The 20,523-nt window shown below is 35.9% G+C and overlaps 1 protein-coding gene across 1 annotated transcript in view; it reads left to right on the forward strand.

Annotated features, from left to right (window-relative positions):
- LRRC7 (leucine rich repeat containing 7) overlaps window positions 1-20,523 on the forward strand; it is a 464,523-nt gene that overhangs the window by 163,666 nt on the left and 280,334 nt on the right. The window contains exon 4 of the mRNA XM_028512216.2: window positions 20,290-20,407. Within this exon, the coding sequence (XP_028368017.2) occupies window positions 20,290-20,407 (118 nt within the window). The remainder of the gene's footprint in view (window positions 1-20,289; window positions 20,408-20,523) is intronic.

The raw sequence follows: 20,523 nt of genomic DNA on the forward strand, positions 1-20,523 counted from the left end.
TTGTTATCCTCATTTAAGTTCAAGGGCACTGAAGCACCTAAGGCTAAAAGAATTTAGCAAGGTTTATGCAAGTAACAAATAACATGATCCTTAGAATACAACTTTAGTCCTATATTACTTCAAATCCCATGTTCTTTTCGTTTTACTAATCTGAGGCAGACCTTCTGTAACTTGGCATATGACTAGACTTGGGGGTGAGCAAGGAGGAAAAAAGGGTAAGATTTTCATCCGACAGAACTGGGAAAATAATACTATGAAAATATATTGTAAATTGTCTATTCAGATCCTTCGCCCATTTTTTAATTGGGTTGTCTTCTTGGTGTTGAGCTGTGTAAGTTTATATATTTTGGAAATTAACCCCTTATCAGATATATCACTAGCAAACATGTTCTCCCATTCAGTTGGTTTCCTTTTCATTTTGTTTATGGTTTCTTTTGCTGAGTAAAAGCTTTTTAGTTTGATGTAATTCTATTTGTTTGTTTGTTTTCTCTTTGTTTCCCTTGCTCTAGCATAAATCGGGATGGAAAGAGACTTTGCTTGGTGTGATGGGTTCACATTGCAGATGATATTTTATTGAGTTGTACACTTGAAGCTTGTATGGCTTGGTAAACCAATGACACCCCAATCAATTCAATTAAATTGAATTGGTTGGGGTGTCATAAAGAAACAAATACAATAAATTCTGTTTTAGATGCAAAATATGAGCATCCTCATAAAGACACCAAAAAAATAGTGAAATATTTGAAATTGAGCCTTATCAGATCAGGACTGGCAATACAAATTTACCTTTTATTCAGGAATTAGAAACAAACAGCCATGTTTTGTTTGGCCTGCCAAATTTTAAAAAGTGAGCTAGTAGCCAACTTATAACATATTTTACAAAAAAAAAAGAATCCAGATTCCTGGACTCTTTTTTTTTTAAAAGGAAAATCTGGTTGGCTCCGGATGCCCAACTGATAACAATTAGGTGAAACTGTGTGTCACTGGGCTCCAGACCCCACCCAGGCTGCCACTAACATTGAAGTTACCCATTCAGCTCCTGTAGGAAATTGTGTTTGCAGCCTAATATGTATATTCCTTAACCATTTCATGGAAATGTATCTACTATATGCCAGATACTTTGCTAGTCCCTGGGAAAACAGTGACTGAACAGACTTACATTGAACAAGTAATTGAACCTAGCATGCTGTCTTTTATAAGAGTAGGGGAAGCAGTCGATGTTTTGGAAACATTCAGTGGAGCATCCTGAGACATGTCATTGCAACTAAGACTTAAGGATGAGTAAGAGTTCACTAGAAGAGGAGTGAGCAGTTTCTAGAGAAAACGCAAATGAGGCGTACTGAAGGAACTGAAAGAAATTAAGTATTGTTTAAATACATCATGCAAGAGTGACAATGGGAGAAATGAGACTGGAGAAATTATAAGGACCTTCCATACTAAATCAGAACTTTGAATCTTAGCTGGAATATGAAATTCATTGGGTTACAGCAAGGTCAGATATGTATTTTAGAAAAATAGTTCTAGCTGCTCTAAGAATAGACATAAAAGGATAAAAACCACAGGCAAGAAGACCAGTAGAAATAGGTGAGAGGATGATGGCCTAGCCCAGGATAGTGACCCTGAGGGTGGAACCAAGGACAGGTTGGAGAGGCCTTTTGGAGGCCAAATTTACTGGATTTGGTCATTTGTTTGATATATTCATTTGGTGGGAAAGAGCAAAAATAAGTCACAGATGACTCTCAGGTTTCTACTAGAGGATGTGGAATAAACAGAAAGGCAGAAGGTACAGAATCCAGAAAACCAGAGCTTAGTCAGAGGTGGGGTGGGTAGGAAATGCATATCTAGGGAAGCCATGCATGCATCACACTGAGACAGCAAGCTGCCCAGACTGGGGCCAGCTACATTACATGCGGGCATGAGTTTCTCAGTAAAATGCGGACCTACCTATTTATCTGATGTGCTTTAGAATCTCAAAATATAACTGCTGGGCATTTCACAGAGCTGTTTTAGTGTTTGAAAAAATAAGGATTAAATATACAAAAACCCAGCAGATAAAAACATAGCAACTCCAGAAAAATATTTAAGAGGAAAAAACAAACAGTATACAAATAAATATTACTATCAGTATTAACTACTGATATAACAAAAACTTAGGATGTAAGTATATCAAGAAGATGAAGACAAAATGATGGTAGTTGGTGGTGAGAAATGCTATGGTTTTTTACATACTGTAATATGAAAGAAATATGCAGTATCTGTAACTGATACAACAAGAATTAGAAATGCATATGTATTTCCTCAAAATAGAAAGAAAATACAAGAAATAACAGCCAGAAAAACTTGAAAGCAAAAACCACTAGAAGAAAGATGAGGGGATGCAAATGAGAAGAGAAAGAACTGACATCATGCTTTTATAAAAACAAAAATTCACTTTAAATAAGAAAAGAATTAAACTGGGAGAGAAAAGCAACAAAGGTTAACCTTTTGGTAAATCTGACCAAATTATGGGACTTCCTTTTGAAAGTGGTCTGCAGGACACACTGATAAATGTGAATGCCCAATGCTCCAGTAAATTGTGAAGTACCATTAGAGCAAAATAAATGCCATAAAAAGTTAAAATGTAAATTTATAAAGGTGGGTCAATATTTGCTATCTATTCTTTTCACTAGTTCTTATAATACTAGGTAACTGATTACTACATATTTTACTGTTATTTGTTTCCAGGTTCAGCCCTTAGTATGTGAAATAGTTCTAAATCAGAGGGCATTTTGCTAACACAGCAAATTAGACCCTCTTCTAGAATGAAATGAGCCTTTAGAAAATTAATTGAGAATTACTTTTCTAGTGTATAAAAAAAGTTTCTTCTGAAGTTGCTTTATTTTTTACTCACTTAATTTTCCATACATCTACCCTTTCAATTTCTAAAAAAATTTCTCTGTAGTGTTTATTATTATACTCTAGAGAAATTCCCTAATGGCTGATTTCAGTCTAGAAGTACGTCTAAAATGCTACATTGGTAGGATGCCTTCTTTGATATAGAACCATTCATGATACAATTCCTGACCAGGGACTCCTGGGAAGTCAGGACATACTCAGCTTGTTATAGGGACATGGGGTTACATCAGTGTGATAACTGGGTTAACCTTCCATAGAACTGGTCTGCAGTCACATGGAAAATCACCATGTAAACATTTGCTTTCAAAATTATGCACAGACATATAAGGCCATGAATTAGGATCCACTATAGCGTACATGTGGCACATTTTTTATTAAGAATGACAATTTAAAAATTTCTAAGTGAGGAATGTGAATATGTTGTGGAATTAAACGCAAGATTCATCTGAATTGCAAAGAAAAAAATCATGTTCCTTTTGCTCTGTTCTATTGTTAGAGGAACTGTGATAGAAGTTTAAGAGACCCTAAACAAAACTTCAGAGGTAATAAACTGTTCCTCAGGTAAGGAGAAAGAATAGGAAAGAAGGGATGCAAAGAATATGAATAATGTAAGCTCACACTAACTGCCTGCTAGCTAGTAGTGCTTAGCTGCAAAGGTCAGCTCCAGAATCACTAGGTCCTCCAGGTGCTGAGATGAGCAGTTATAAGTGAAAAGTCTGGTGTGGCAGAAAGCAGTAGAGCTGTAGAATTTGGATCTCAATTTGGGGAAGGTCTTCAATCACAGTTTCTCCCTTGCTTAGCTGAGAGCATCTGCCTTGGAGGACTGTTTTTGTCATCTACTGACCTAGTGTCCACTCTTCATTGTTGTAGATTAAATAATATAAAGCCTGTAAAGTGTGAGCATGGGGCCTGGCAAAACACAAAACCTTCCGCAAATGGTGGCAGTTGTTAGGAGCCGAAGTAGTATAAAGAAAACAAAAAAGTTGAGATTTTCTATAAAATGAGAAATGGTAGTACCACTTTACAAAAAGGAAGTTGTATTTTTCTAAATTAAGTGACAGCTAGTCTTCCAAAATTTATGTAAAAATTAATGTTTAACAAAACCCTAGTGATATTTATGTTTTCTATACAAAGTGGCAGCTTGCTGTTTCTGTAACAAGCCTGAACAGCAATAAAAGTTAATCTTGACCAGACCGTAGAGGGAATACCAATATTCTCTCTCTCTCTCTCTAAAACCTTTTTACTGCTTCTGGATTTCCTTCTAACAGAGTAGCCTTGCTGTTGATTTTTCATTTTGGCATGTGTGAAAATGTGTTTGTTTGTGGTATTTACTGCCTAGAAAGTTACCTTTTCTGTTTTCTTTACATTTTAAGTGGATGAATTAAATGTTTGTTCCCTTTTATTGAAGTGGCAATCAAGATTAATTACATTGAATATAACCCCTATGGCCCTTAATTGTCTCTTTTCCGTCTGTCAATGGCCTTTAATAGGAATAAAGATGGCCTTTAAATGTTCAAAATAATTAAGAATTGACTACATAAAGGCCTGTAATACACTCTCACCATGTGAATTTACCCACTCACATTAATGGTGGCCTCTCCTGTCATTGCCACTGCAGCACCTCCAGCCTGAAGGGAAGTTCTGACTCCCAGGAGAAGGGAAGGACCAGGGCCCACAGGGTTGGGTATGGGGGAAGCTGGCACATGGAAGAGCAGAGTCACAGAAACCAGGGAGTGGAGAGTTCTAAGGAGGGAGGGATGACATTGTCAAATAGAATAGGGAGCCCAAGTTAAAGCAAAAACTAGATAATCCTTTAGACTGGGCGGTACAGTTTCATTTGTGACTTTTGCAATACAGCTTTAGGAGAAAGGAGGTGAGAGCTTCTTGATCTTCCAGTTTACTCTAGTTGTCACAGCCGTCCATTCTCATGTTCTCTGCACCAAAGACGTACAAATCTGTTTTTCCAGCTCAGCTCTATTCCTCAGTTTTCAGATTTGTACCTGCTTTCTGACTTTACTTGAATATTACATTCGACAGTTTAATTTCCCCTTTGAAACCCATCTCCTGTCCTACATTCTCTGTCTCAGCTGGGTGGCTGTCCAGTCCCCATACCAGGACCCTGTCCTCCTTTACTCTTACTTCCTTCTCACCTTCCTCATCAAACCAACTGCCAAGTCCTGTTGACTTTGCCACCTTTTCCCTGAATCTAATCTCACCTCTCCACAATATGAACAGAGACTTTGTCAGACCTCATCCATCTCTTAGTGGACTAATGGAACAGTCTCCTTATTGGTATCTCTTGAAACCACTCCCCCACAATTATTCTTCACATATCCAATAGTGGTATTTCCAAATGTAATTATGACCAGGCCATAATCTCAGCTAAGCTGTTCTCTGTCTTCCCTAATTTACCGGGGGAAGAGAATGCAACTGAAGCCTCTCACTGCCTGGTTACATACAGCCTACCTCCCCAACGCCTTGCTTCTGTCCTAACACAAGTTGTCTGGAAATACAAAACTCTTTCTTGACTCTAAGCTCAGGCTGTTTCCTCTGTCCCCTATGCTACTTTAAGATTCACCTCAGCTGTCACCTCCTCCCACAAATTTCATTCTTCTCTCACTGGCACAGTTATTGAACTCTCATCTATGCCTCCATATCAACATGTGTACAATTCAACAGTTGCTCTTACCAAGCCTATGGTAATTATTCTTTCAGTACATATGTCTTGAATGCCTATTCTACTCCAGGGAAACAGGGTTGAAGAGGAAAGACACTAGACACTAATTGCTCAGCAGTATGTGGCTTATTAAGGGTGGAGTCAGAATTTAAATCTAGGTTTGTCTGATTCCAAATTTTATAGTTTTTCCATTGTGATCAAATGTAGAGGACAGACTCCACTTATACTATAAACTATCTTGTCTTTGGCTTACCAATCTGGTCAAAAATTTATACTAATATGAAAGGCTACATTAATGCTATTCAACCCGATTGTGCACACACCATATTGATTACTCTCTATCAACAAAGTTAATACCTTTATAAATGACCAAATACTTTACCAACTAATAGTTACTAAAAAAGCAACAGCAGAACTCCCAAGGCAACCTGTGTGTACCACGCCCCACACACACATACACACACATCACTTGTCTTAAGTGTAGCGGAGTTACCAAAAATTTGCCCAAAATGCCTAGCAACAATGAAAATTTAAAACATTTAAATCTATGCTTTTATATTCAGTTTTCACTTTTTTTCTATTTTTTTCTTGGTGTTATTAGCTTGTTTCCATCAAGTAAAGTATGTAAATAAAGAACATTTTCATTTAAATTTTTTTAAAAATAAAATTGTTATCAGGTAGAATAGGTATGGTAAGATACTATTCCTTGTATATTCAACCCAACAGCTGTTATCCCAATAAAACAGATATATCCACTTCCTTCTAAGACGATGACAAATGCTAAAATAACCTTGCTATCTCAAAGGGAAAAAATGATTCAAAAATGCCTTTGTACAAATTGTTGCCGAAAAGATCTGTATTTTAAAAACAATAGCAGTGATATTTATTGTTTTCTGGGATAAAATGCCTGGGCGTTTATTGTGGTTGCCATTTTTCTGCAGGGGAGAAAAGAGCTCATCTCTGCAGCACATTCAATATTGCTAAAACTCACTAGAAGTGATTGTAAGTGTTCTTGTTTCCTATAGCTGCAATCTTTTTTGAGGCCACCAGCACTTGCCCAGTTCCACACTTCCCACACCAGCCCAAATCTCCACAGCTACTGAGACCTTAAGAGTTGTTGGACCACAAAACCTTCCCTTCTTTGACTGCCCATATACTACTGACACCAAGTCTTAATAATTTCTCCTCCCAATGGCTCCTTCCTCATCCTCCTGACAGTGCTTTAACTGAGACTGTTATTATTTTTCACCTGGATATTTTTTAATTACCCACCTGTCTCCTTCTGGTAACAGATGCCAGCTGTCACTAAAAGCAAAAATCTGAATCAGTCACTTCCCTACTCATGAAGATTTACGGGTTGAATGTGACTGTGAGGGGCATGCAGACTAGTTTGAAAGGCAAATTAACACATCCAGATTCTCTAGGATAAGGGCAAGTTCTAAGAATGTTTCTTTTGGGAGAAAATGTAACATGCAAAGCATATTTTTATAGTATTGTACATTTTATTTTATTTTATTTTTCTTTTGTTTATAACCTCTTGTTCACTGTTCACTGTATACTTGAGAAAGGTGATAGTTTGTTAGTTCACCCCTGGGTCCTGGCACTGCGCATCATTGAGGAGGTATTTAAGAGATGCTCATGAACACTAGCAGTCAGGAAAGAAGGGAAATGGGAAAGGAAGAGTGAGGGAAGGAAGGAAGGAAGGAAGGAAGGAAGGAAGGAAGAGAGGGAGGGAGGGAGGGAGGAAGAAGGGAGGGAGGAAGGGAGGGAAGGAAGGAAGGAAGGAAGGAAGGAAGGAAGGAAGGAAGGAAGGAAGGAAGGAAGGAAGGAAGGAGAAAAGGAGGGAGTGAGGGAAGGAAAGAAGAGTAAATGGATGTCATAAGTAGCTTACAATTCTACCAAATTCATATAAAATTTTTTCTCTACTATTTTTAGTTGATTCATTTTTAATTGAGTTTGTTGGGGTGGCACCATTTAACAGGTTATTATACAGGTTACAGGAGCACAATTCTACAACACATCTGTATACTGTATTGTATGTTCACCGCACCAAGTCAAGTCTTTGTCCCTCACCAATGATCTCCCCCTATAACATTCTCCATCAGACTTTTCTTACTGAAGATAATTATCCACGCTTATATTAAACTAAAGAATTTTAAAACATTTTTATAATGGGCACAAAATATTTATTTCTCTGAAACAGCTTTCAAACTTGGAAATACTATATATAGCTCAAACACTTTCTTTTTTCTTTTTTTTTATTTAAACTTTATTATATTTTTTCCATTACCACTTAGTCCCCTTATTCTCTACTCACCCCAGCAATCACCACACTGTTGACAGTGTCCATGAGTCCTTTTTCCTTTTTGCTTAGGCCCTCCACCCTGTAACCACCCCCCCCATCTAGCTGTCATCCTGCTCTCCATCCATGAGTCTGTCCCCATTTTCCTTGTTAGTTCAGTTTATTCATTAAATTCCACATATGAGTGAAATCATACAGTATTTGTCTTTCTCTGACTGTCTTACTTCACTTAGCATAATATTCTCCAGGTCCATCCATGCTGTCACAAAGGGTAATTTTTTTTCTGTTTTATGGTTGAGTAGTATTCCATTGTGTAAATGTCATAATATTTTCTTGCAATCCTTTTTATTTCTTTGGTGTCCATTGTTATTTCTCCTCTTCTATCTCTGATTTTATTTATTTGGATCCTTTCTTTCTCTTGATGAGTCTGATTAAAGGTTTGTCAATCTTGTTTATCTTTTCAGAGAACCAGTTCTTAGTTCATTGATCTTTTGTATCATTTTTACACTCTATTTCATTTATTTCTGCTGTGATCTTAGTCATTTCCTTCCTTATACTTACACTGGGTTTTGTTTGTTGTTTCCCTTCAAGTTCCTTTAAGTGTGAAGTCAGATTTTTTGTTTGAGCTTTCTCTTGTTTTTTGAGATAGGCCTGTAATGCAACTAATTAATTTCCCTCTTAGGATTGCTTTCCCAGCATCCCACAGATTTTTTATTGTTGTGTCTTCATTTTCATTTGTTTCAAAGTATCTTTTGATTTCTTCCTTGATCTTGTTGACCTATTCATTGTTTAATAACATGTTATTTAGCTTCCATGTGTTTGTATGTTTTTCAGGTTTCTTCTCATGATTGATTTCTAGTTTCATAGCATTGTAGTTAGAGAAGATGCTTGATATGATTTCAATCTTCTTAAATTTGAGACTTGTTTTGTGTCCTAACATGTGGTCTATCCTATAAAATATTCCATGTGCACTTGACAAGTATATATAGTCTGCTGCTTTGGTGTGAAATGCTCTGTGGATATTAATTAAACCCATTTGATCTAGTGTATCCTTTAAGGCCACTGCCTCCATGTTGATTTTCTGCCTGAAGGTTTGTCCATTGAATTCAATGGGGTGTTAAAATCCCCAACTATGACTGCATTTCTGTCGATCTCTCCCTTTATGTCCATAAGGATTTGCTTTACATATTTAGGTGCTCCTATGTTGGGTGTGTAAAGGTTTACTAGGGTTATATCCTTTGTTGTATTGTTGCCTTTATCATTATGTAGAGTCCTTCTTTGTCTCTTACCATAGCCTTCCTCTAAAGTCTATTTTGTCAGATATAAGTACTACCACACTGGGTTTTTTTTCCTTTTCCATTTGCATGAAGTATCTTTTCCCAACCTTTTACTTTCACTCTGTGTGTATCTATTTATCTGAGATATGTCTCTTAGAGGCAACATATATATGGCTCTTGTTTTCTTATTCATTCCACTACCCTATGTCTTTTGTTGGTGCATTTAAGCCATTTACATTTAAGGTAATTATTGATAGATGTGGATGTAGTGCCATTTTATTGTTAGACTGTTTTCATCTGGGTTTTTTTTTCTCTCTTCTTCTCCTTCTACTCCTCCTTCTCCTTCTTTTTTTTCCTATTCTCTTCCTCCTCTTCCTCCTCCTTCTTCTTCTTCTTCATCCTCCTCTTCTTCTTCTTCATCCTCTTCTCCTTCTTCAAGCAAGCCCTTGTTGCAGTACTGGCTTGGTGTTAACAAACTCCTTTAGCTTTTCCTTGTCTGGGAAAAGCTAAATCTCCTTATTTCTCCTTCAATTTTAAATGATAGCCTTACTGGATAGCCTTGGTTGTAGGTGCTTGCTTTTTATCACCTTGAATATTTCACATCACTCCCTTCTGGCCTGAAATGTTTCTAATAAGTAATCAGATAAGAGTCTAATTGGTGCACCCTTGTAGGTAACTACCTGATTTGCTCTTGTGGCTATTAGGATTCTCTCCTTATCTTCAAGCCTTGTCATTTGAATTATGATGTGTCTCAATGTAGGCCTCTTTTGTAGGGTACAATTTATTTAGGACCCTCTGAATTCCCTGGATTTTCTGTGTCTTTCACCACATTAGGAAAGATTTCAATCATTATTTCTTCAAATAGGTTTTCAATCCCTTGCTTGCTCTCTTCTCCTGATATTCCTATGATGTGGATGTTGTTATGCTTCATGTTGTCCAAGATGTTTCTTAAGTTCTCCTCATTTTCTTAAAATCTTTTTTTTCTTTTTTGCTGCTCTGCCTGAGTGTTTTTTTTCTACTGTCTTCTAAAATACTGATATGATCCTCTGCTTCATCTAACCTACTGTTTATTCTTTCCAGTGTATTATTTATTTCAGATATTGCATTTTGTATTTCTGACTGGTCCTTTTTCATGGTTTCTGTATTTTTTTCCTGCTGTTGAGTGTCCTTTTAATCATCACTCTAAACCCCTTATCTGATAAATTGCTTACCTCCATTTTAACTAGTTCTTTTAGAGAATTCTCCTGTTCTTTCACTTGGGGTCTGTTTCTTTGTCTTCCCATTTGGCTGCCTCTTTGTATTTTCTGCCTTAGATGTTAAACTAATCAGATGTTAATCCACTCAGTTGTTAATCTAATCAAGTTGTAATCAGCAGTCAGGTTTTAGTAATTAAGGCTGGGGCAGAGTAATTCCTGTAGGCAGGGCTATTGCTTCCCATCAGACTAATGCCACTTGGAGAGGAGTGCCCTACCTGAGAAAGATGGCTCCTGAAGTATAGGTAATGGCTCAGGCAAGGAACATGATAGCTGTTACTTCATTCTCTATCCAGAGCCACCAGCCCCAGATTTTCCTCTAGTATCTCTAGTCTACTCTATCCGCCTTCTGCCAGAGCCCAGGGTAAGTGGCTGCAAATGAAATTTTGTGCATTGGCCCTTTAAGAGGCTCTCTGCATCTTCAAGCATCTCTCCCTGGAAAACAGAAACCCTACTGCTTTTCACAGCTGGAGGTTATCTGGGTTCATTTCTGGCTCTGGTAATGTAGGCTGGGGAGCCCAGCTTGGTGTTTAGACCCCACACTTCTCAGGCGGAACACCTCTGGCTGCTGAAATATCCCTCTGAAACTTCAACTGCCACCCATGAGAGCCCAGCCACCCCTCTTGCACCTCATCCACACTCCCTACCAGTCTTGTGATGAAGTGGTTCCTTCTGTATGTCCTTAGTTATAAGGCTTCTCTACAGCTGGTGTTCAGTTGGCTATTATGCTTTCTCTACTGTTTAGTTGTAATTCCAGACTCGTCCTCTAAGCAGGTTAGTGTAGCTTCCACTTACTCCTCTGCCATATTGGATCCTCCCCTGAACACTTTCAAAGGGATTCAAAGGAGAAACTTCTAGGAAACCAGCCATTCAGCAATGCCAACTAATTAAACAACCAGTTCTTTTCCCTGGTGGAATCCACTTGTGCCAACATATGGCATCAATAACCCTCTTGTTGAATATTTATGATTTTATTTGAAACATTTCAGGAAAACAGTTTATCTTTTTAAAATTCATAAGCAACTAACACTTTTTTAAATTTATGATACAAAAATAAACAGCTGCTTTGGTTTTTTCTAGGGAACTATTTTAATATACAGTTACTCACATTCATGACATTTTTATTGTGTCCTTGATTTTCCAAGCTGGAGTACAAAGGTGATAATGAAATGCTAATTCAAAATATAATACTTTGCATTTGTATAGCATTTCAGGGTTAGTAAAGTGCTAAAACATATACTTTCATTTAACTTTAATTTATGTCCTTGGTGTCAGTAGCCATTAAATTTCAATCTTCCCTAATCCCCCAGGACCAGAAGGATGAGCTCAAGATTCCCTTCTCATTCACTCTCCCCTACCAGGCAGCTTCCAACTGTTGTCACTTGTCACTGTTATCTTTCCAAAGTGTGGATCTGATTGTGCAGAGGAAGCAATGTGCTGTAGGGGAAATGGCTTTGAATCAAACAAAACTGAATGTGAATGCTAGCTCTGGCACTTCCTAGGTACATGACCTTGTAAAACTTAACTTCCTGAGTTTTCTCACCTGCAAAGTAGGGGTAATAATATCCTCACTGCAACATTGTTGCAAGAACTGTAGATGATATATTTTAAAATCTGGTTTAGTGCCTTGCACATATACACTAAGCACTTCAACAAATGATAACTATCTTGTTATTTGTCACTACCCTGCATAAGAATGTTCATGAAACAACAACTACTTACTGAGAAAGTACCATGTGTTAGGCATTGCATTATACACTGAAGATGCCGCAGTGACTAGAAAGCTTACAGTCTAATAATCCCCAAATAGGGACATCCAAATTTCAATACAGAATATTAAGAAAGTACACAAATGCAGCATGTAAACCAGTTTTAAGCTGTGATCTTAAATTTGGGCAGACCTGAGTTTGGAGGAGGTAAAGAGGAGATGGGATAGGGTGGGGTGGGAAGAAGCTTAAGCTAAAACCTGGCATTTAAAAAGACAGCACAGAGCTTGGTGAGTGCAGAAACTAGCAGGCACTGAGTGGCTGGAGATACGGGAATGCAGAAAGGTAGAGGGGAAGAAATGAGGAAGAGATGGCGAATGACAAGATGAGAAACTGGAGAGGTGAAGGGAATTGAAAGCCATGTTAAGAAATTTGAATTTTGTTTTAAAGAGAGCAGAGATCTATTGAAAAAGTATAAGCAGGAGGTAAATCTGATCACATTTGCTTTTTTAGAAGTGACATTCTGTGACCTATCACAGAAGTCCTTAACCTAGCCTACATAACCATACATGGGCTATTTGTAATTTCCTTGAAATTGGATGCAAATTTATGTGTATGTGTGCACATATATGTATGTGTGTGTGTGCTTTTCCAGAGATAGCATTCATAAATCTGACTCAAAAATGAATAAAAATCATCATCTGAATGCTTCCTGCAGGATGAAACCCAGACTCTTTTCATATTCAGGCTAAAACCTTCATTTTATAGTCCCTTCCACAAAGTTTAGAATAGAGCCACTTTTAATTTTTTGCCACTTCTAATAGTCCTCTTAGTCTTTTCCTAGTATAGCTCTCTGGACTGACCTGCTCTTCCCAGTCAACCCCTCCCTCCCACCTACCTTCTGCTCATAGAGCTACCCCTCTCTGAAAGCCTGGCTAAGCTGTTTCTTCCCTCTCCAGCATTCTCTCATTTATCTTTCCCTTTTGCTCTAGCTGAAGCACATTTCACAGCCATAAAGTTCAAATGACCCAGCTGAAATAAGAGATGGACAAGAGACCAGGCCACTAGAAATAGAAAGTCCAGAGAATGACCCCTACTTACATGGCAATCAGATGCACAACAGAATTCATCTTGAAAATCAGTGGGGAGACAGTAGGCTGTTTTTAAAATGGTGCTACAGCAACTGGTCCTCTATAAAGGAAAAAGAATGGATTTTTACTTCATATCATTCTCAAAAATAAGTTCTAAGTGAGTAAAATCAAAACATTAAAACTTTCAGGAGGGAAAAAATAGAGACCATCTGTGCATATTAAAACTAAGAGATAAATTTTACTACTATGAATGTATTTTTATTGAAAGACACCATAAAAAGAATGGAATGTTGAGCCATGTATTGAGACAACTTAAAAGAATGAGTTCCAAAATACTTGACAAAGTCTATCAAATGAATAAAACAAAAAAAAGTTCAGTTTTTTTAGATATTTCATTAAAAGGTCTTACTGTTTTACATACCACAAATTGAAAAAAATTAAATAGTCTGAAAAGATCTAATTTGGTAAATAGTATGAAGAAATAAGTATTCTAATCTCTGTTGATGGGAATTTAAATTGTTATAGCCACATTGGAAAACAATTTTACTATTCTGTAAATCTGAACATATGCCTACCTCTTCAAAGAAACTTTTGTGTATGTGTACCAGCAGATGTATATAATAATATTTGTAGCAGCATTGTTCGTATTATAAAAATTGAAATCAAACCAAAACTCTGTGAATATTAGAAAATATAGAAAATTGTGCTATATGAAGTATAAAGTAGTAAACATGAATAGATTTTATGCATATATATCAACATGGAATAATGTTAACAACATAACATTAAATGAGGTCAACTTGCAAAAGAAAGCAAACAGTATTATTTTATTTACATATAGACAAACAGACAAATCTAAATATATATATTTTAGGATTACTAGACCTGTGGTAAACATAAGTGAGGGAATTTTATTAACTCCAGACATCAGTTGCCTTTCAATGAGTTGGTTAGGACAAAGTAAAGGGACATGATTGGAAAAGACATAAAGTAGCTTTCTTAAACTGGATTAAGAAGTATGAGTCTTTGTTTTATTATTACACATTAAAAGAATATACATATTATATATACTCTTGTTATTTATATATTTGACCATAAAATTTTTTAAAAAACTAAAACAATCACACAATGCATGCAATGACCCACAAAAGACATGGTTCCTCTGCTTGAAGAGCTGGGCCTTGTTTCAGATCTCTGTCCCTTCTACTTCATATGCTATTGTAAGGGACTCACTTTGTTATTTCTTCCTTCTATATTATGTTACATTTATTCTGTCTTCTTAAGCTGCATGCTTTTGAATTTAGTTTTTCCTTTTTCTTTTTTTTTTCTTCTATTTTTCTTTTTTCCTCCCTTTATTCCCTTCTGTCCTGCACCCTCCCTCCCACCAGCATCACCCCCTTTGGTTCATGTCCCTGGGTAGTATATATAGGTTCTTTGGCTTCTCCATTTCCTATACTATTCTTAACCTCTCCCCTGTCTATTTTATATGTAGCATTTATGCTTCTTATTCTCTGTACCTTTTCGCCCACTCCCCTCCCTCCCCTTCCCCACTGATAACCCTCCATGAGATTTCCATTTTCATGATTCTGTTCCTGTCCTAGTTGTTTGCTTCGTTTGTTTTTGTTTCTGTTTTTGTTTTAGGTTCAGTTGTTGATAGTTGTGAGCTTGTTGTCATTTTCTTTTCATATTTTTGATCAACTTCTTTTTCTTAGATAAGTCTCTTTAACATTTCATATAAGGGCTGGGTGATGATGAACTCCTTAAACTTTACCTTATTTGGGAAGCACTTTATCTGTCCTTCCATTCTAAATGATAGCTTTGCTGGTTAGAGTAATCTTGGTTGTAGGTCCTTGCCTCTCATGACTTGGAATACTTCTTTCCAGCCCTTTCTTGCTTGCGAGGCTTCTTTTGAGAAATCAGCTGATAGTCTTATGAGAACTCTTTTGCAGGTAACTCTCTCCTTTTCTCTTACTGCTTTTAAAATTCTCTCCTTATCTTTAATCTTGGGTAGTATAATTATGATGTGCCTGGTATGTGCTTCCTTGAGTACAACTTCTTTTAGACTCTCTGGGCTTCCTGGACTTCCTGGAAGTCTATTTCCTTTGCCAGATTATGGAAGTTCTCTTTTATTATCTGTTCAAATAAGTTTTAGATTTCTTGCTCTTCCTCTTCTCCTTCTGGCACCCCTATGACTTGGATGTTGGAACATTTAAAGTAGCCCTGGAGGTACCTAAGCTTCTCCTCATTTTTTTGAATTCTCGTTTCTTCATTCTGTTCCAGTTTAATGTTTCTTCCTTCCTTCTGCTCCGACTCATTGATTTGAGCTCCAGTTTCCTTTCCATCACTGTTGGTTCCCTGTATATTTTTCTTTATTTCACTTTGCATAGCCTTCACTTTTTCCTCTAACCATTTAACAGGTTTGAGGGGATAATTACATTGTGGTTTTTATTTGTATTTCCCAGATGGTTAGTGATGTTGAGCATCTTTTCATGTTCATACCTGTTGTATGCCTTCTTTGGAAAAATATCTATTGAAGTCCTTTGCCCCATTTTCATTCCAAGTGTTTGTTTTTGTTTTTACTGTTGAGTTGCATGAGTTCTTTCAAATATTAACCTCTTATCAGATAGTTTGCAAATATTTTGTCCCTACCCCTTAGGTTGCATTTTTATTCTGTTCATTGTTTATTCTGTTCATTGTTCATTCTTTTGCTGTGCACAAACTCTTTAGTTTTATGTAGCCCCACTTGCTTATTTTTGCATTTATATCTGTGGTATGTGTGTCATATCTAAACAATCTTTGCCAAGGCCAATGTCAATGAACTTTTCCCTTGTCTTCTAGTAGTTCTATAGTTTGGGGTCTTTCACTTCTTTTTAATCTATTTTGAGTTGATTATTATGAGTGTAATAAGATAAGGTCCTATCTTATTCTTTATGTAATTATTCAGTTCTTGCAAAACCATGTATTGAAGAAGCTGTCCTTGACCCCACTGCATCTTTTTAGCTCCTTCTTAAATATTTTTTGACAGTAAATGAGTGGGTTTATTTTTGGACTCTCAATTCTGGTCCATTGATTTATGTCTATTTTTATGTCACTCATACTGTTTTGGTTTACATTGATTTTTAACCCCGTAATTAGACATTTTATTATTGTTTTATATAGTTGATATTGTTTAGATTTAACCACATATTTTCATTTTTAATTTTTTAAATTTTATTGCAGTTCCTTCTTGCAACTCAAACCTCTCTGCAAAGGCATGCATTCCCCACTGACTCCTTTTGCAAAGCTTGGTTTCCCATATAGACCCCATCTCTTTATGAGATGGGCTCTAAACCAGTACCCCACTCTGTGCAGACCCCAGGCAGTCTTCTATCCTTCCCCTTGGGAAAAAAATGCATATTTTTCCCCATTCATCTATCAGGTAGCAACAGATACCAGCAAAGCAAAAGCTAAAAATAGACCTACTTAACCAATATGTTACTGTCTTGTTATTCTGGTATTTTAAAAATTTCTGTACTTTACAGCCAGAGCTCAATTATCCATTAAAGGTGTGTGTGTGTGTGTGTGTGTGTGTGTGTGTTTAGTTTTGTTGCACTGGAAAGCTTTGCTCTGCCTATTTAGTCCACCATACTGCTGCAAACAGAAATTGGCAATTTCTTTCATATTCTTGTCTTAAATATGGACAATAGCATATAATTGGTACTCCATAATTTTAAATGCATGTAGATGTTGTAGACTCTAAGAATCAAGATCCATGTCTCCTCATACTATCAAGAAAATATCTAAAGCTAGTTTGACTTACACATATACTGAATTGAGAGTATATGTTACAAGAAAAGTGCACTATTATCCCTGTTTTGTCTTCATCTGCTCACTTGTGGTGGCTCCTCAGTGATTCATTATCATCACCTCTTCCAGAAATACTTTCATCAGTCAGCCTTACAACCATCATGAATATAGTCTAGTACAGACATGCTACATGTGTGTTTTTACCACACCTGATATTTACTTTGGCATAGATTTTTCACTCTATTTAATTTATTGTCTAAATATTAACTTGTAAGAATCTGAGCTTAGTTGCTATGTCTTGTTTGCTTCATGTCACTTGCACTTGGCATAGTGTCTAGCTTGTAGAAGGTTATCAATTAATGGTTTTCCATGAATGAATGCAGAGTTCATTTTATTTTTTCCAATAGATAAATTTTGTTGCATTTTTAAAATATCAAAAACAGGTTTTTAGAATAAACATTTTTGGCTCAAAATATGTTTTTGCTTCCAACCTTCAGGCCTTTCTCTTTATGTCAGCTCTCTTAGAAAACATGTAACCATTACTTTTTTGAGTCAGTATTTAAATTGCATACTCTTCACAAACCAATATATGTCAGAATTAAATTGCTTTCATTAGCCCAAGAAAAAACTTTCATACAAAAATATTTTAAGACTCTAAACAATTTCATTGTTTTTGAAATGGAAAACATCATTAGCATATCAAAGGCAGGATAACTATAACCATTAACAGTCTTATTCTAATTAGCTATTAATTATATTTGCTATTTTATACTATATTGAAAAATTACAGCTATTTCATAATCTTCCATGACTTCATTTTTATTCAAAGCTTAAATATTGAAAGAATCATTAAAATGTCCTTTTAATTTCTTTCAGCATATAGGCATCATGACTCATATTCAAAAATTTACCACTTTTTTATGAAATTAGATTTCACTTAGATTGTTTACCTCTCTGAAACTTCCAATTCAATAAAGTTCCATTTTCAGCTGGAACTTAGGACACTACCCATTTTCCCTGTGCATATCTAAGTATTTATTAAAATATATTTTTAAGCATATACTATATACAGTAATATATTGTGCTAGTTACTTTGGTACACACAAAGGTGAAACAGGTTGCTACCAAGATGAATCAGATATGATTTGTACCTCCAAAGACTCATCATCTAGAGAAGTAAGAAATAAATTAATTATATAGATGTGCCTCTGTATCTGTGTATATAAATATTAATAATGGCTAATGGTTATCAAATCTTACTATGTGCCAATCACAGTTTTACATTTTCATAAGTAATTCATTTCATCAAATCAAGGCTATTGATTATAAAACACACCATTATTGTTGTTGTACTAAGAAACAATCCTTAAAAATTCTAAGCTACTCTTGATTATAAGATGTATCCCAAAAATCATAGATGTTAATATGTAAAAAAAAAATACAGAACTTTAAACTGATGAAATGCAATAACTTATTTAATATTCTCAACAACCCTTCAGGTTAGGTCATGTTATTGTTCCCATTTTATTGATGAGGAAATTAATAGGGTTCAGAGACATTAAGCAATTTGCTCAAGACCACATAGCCAATAAGTCAGTGAGTGGAGATTGAACCCACATCAGTTGGATTTCAAATGCCATGCTGTTAGCCCCTGTGCCAGAGAGATCTTATATGTTCTATGTAATAGGGCATTCATGAGTTTCCATATATTTTATTCTTGACATGGTTTTATTTAAAGTTGGAGAAGAATACAGGAATATCTTTTAATTCCTGAGAGAAATTGAGGATTTAGTTGAGATGAGATTTGAATTTTTAAAAAAACTTCTGTTTTGAAATTTATTTGCCTACATTCATCCTAATGTGGTTATGGTAATAAGACTAAAGAATAACTAGTATACCTTACCAACAGCAGTCATGAGACAATAGAGTTTATCTTTTTAATCTATGAATTTATGCAGTTACTTTGCATGTAGATGTAATGATCCTTACAGGATGGTATAGACAGGACAAAAATTCAGTGAACTTTTGCAATGAGTGTAGACATTTCTTTTTTTCTATTTTTGAGGGAAGATTAAATTTCCATTTTTTAACTTTTATTTTAAAATGGTAACAACATTCTGTATAGCATGTTAAAATTCTAGCAAGGAGCCACAAATAACTAACCAAAAGCAAGAAACTGTGTATTTAATCTTAAGCGGCACCTACTACAATCCATTTTTTAAAAAATACTAATGAGTTAAGACACAACAACTATATGTTACATTGTTTCTGCCTATAAATAGTGAATTACACACAAGAATGAGCAGTAGTTAGATGTACTCTGGGCAGTTGCATAGTCATGCATACCAGAGAATTCATCTGTGAAAATTTAGCAAAACAAAATTAGAAATGTCAAACAAAAAGGATCTCATTAAGATAATTCTTCCAGAAATGAATAACAATTCTGTCCCAGCTGTTCATATCCTGAGTAGTCAAGATGAGATGGACATTGCTAAAAAACCTCATTCCCCAGAATATGGTACTGTGGACATCTATGTCACCAGAGTGCTCGTTACAAATACACATTAGACCTCCATCCCAGACCCACTCTGTCAACATGTCTTTGGAAAGAGATTAAGAATTCACATTTTAAACAAGCACCTGTACCCACCAGGAATTGTAAGCAGGAGGGATTTGAGAACCATTGACTTAATACTCAACATTTCCCCACCAATCACAATGTATGGACTGATGGCAGATGTTAATGAATTATTAGTGATTTTTTTCACCAAACAACAGAGATTAAATGTTTCATTTACTAGATACTTATCAGCAGTGTAGGGAGACACAAAAGAAATGTGAGCTCATGTACTCAAATGTGTATCAATTCCCACATGTTATATAAACATCTGTGCACCATGATTAAACCAAAGTGCGTGCTGCTTTCTGAAACCTAACACAGTGGCAGGAAAAGAGAATTGAGGTAATCCTAGTAGCTGTGTGAATAGAAAGAAAAGGACAACTCAAGGAATTAATTGAAAAAAGGAACTCCAAAGGGACAGTGGCAAATTTAATATTACTGGTGAACAGAAGGCAAAAAAGTAGAATACCTTGGGTGTTGAATCTGGGCACAGAGAATGATGAGCATGGACCTGGGGATGGAAAACATTCTGAAAACAGCCAAGCGTTAGAGGGAAGAAGGTGAGCATTTGTGGTTGGCCCTTTCACGCCACATTTATAACGGTGAATTGAATTTTGTTACTGAGTTTACATATAAATGGATTTAATCAAATTGATGTCTAATTAATCATTATTTTTTACAGCAATTGTTCAACTGTCAAGCTCTACGAAAACTAAGCATTCCTGACAATGACCTTTCAAACCTGCCAACCACTATTGCTAGTTTAGTTAATCTTAAAGAACTCGACATCAGTAAAAATGGTAAGATTTCATCTAATGTCTAATTTTAGTGAAAATATGATTTAATGTTATCTCTTAGCAAATGATATAATACTTTTTAAATTTTGTTTTAAGTTAATTTTATTAGAAAGTTAAAT

This window comes from Phyllostomus discolor, chromosome 5, assembly GCF_004126475.2.
Source record: "Phyllostomus discolor isolate MPI-MPIP mPhyDis1 chromosome 5, mPhyDis1.pri.v3, whole genome shotgun sequence".
Taxonomy (NCBI): domain Eukaryota; kingdom Metazoa; phylum Chordata; class Mammalia; order Chiroptera; family Phyllostomidae; genus Phyllostomus; species Phyllostomus discolor.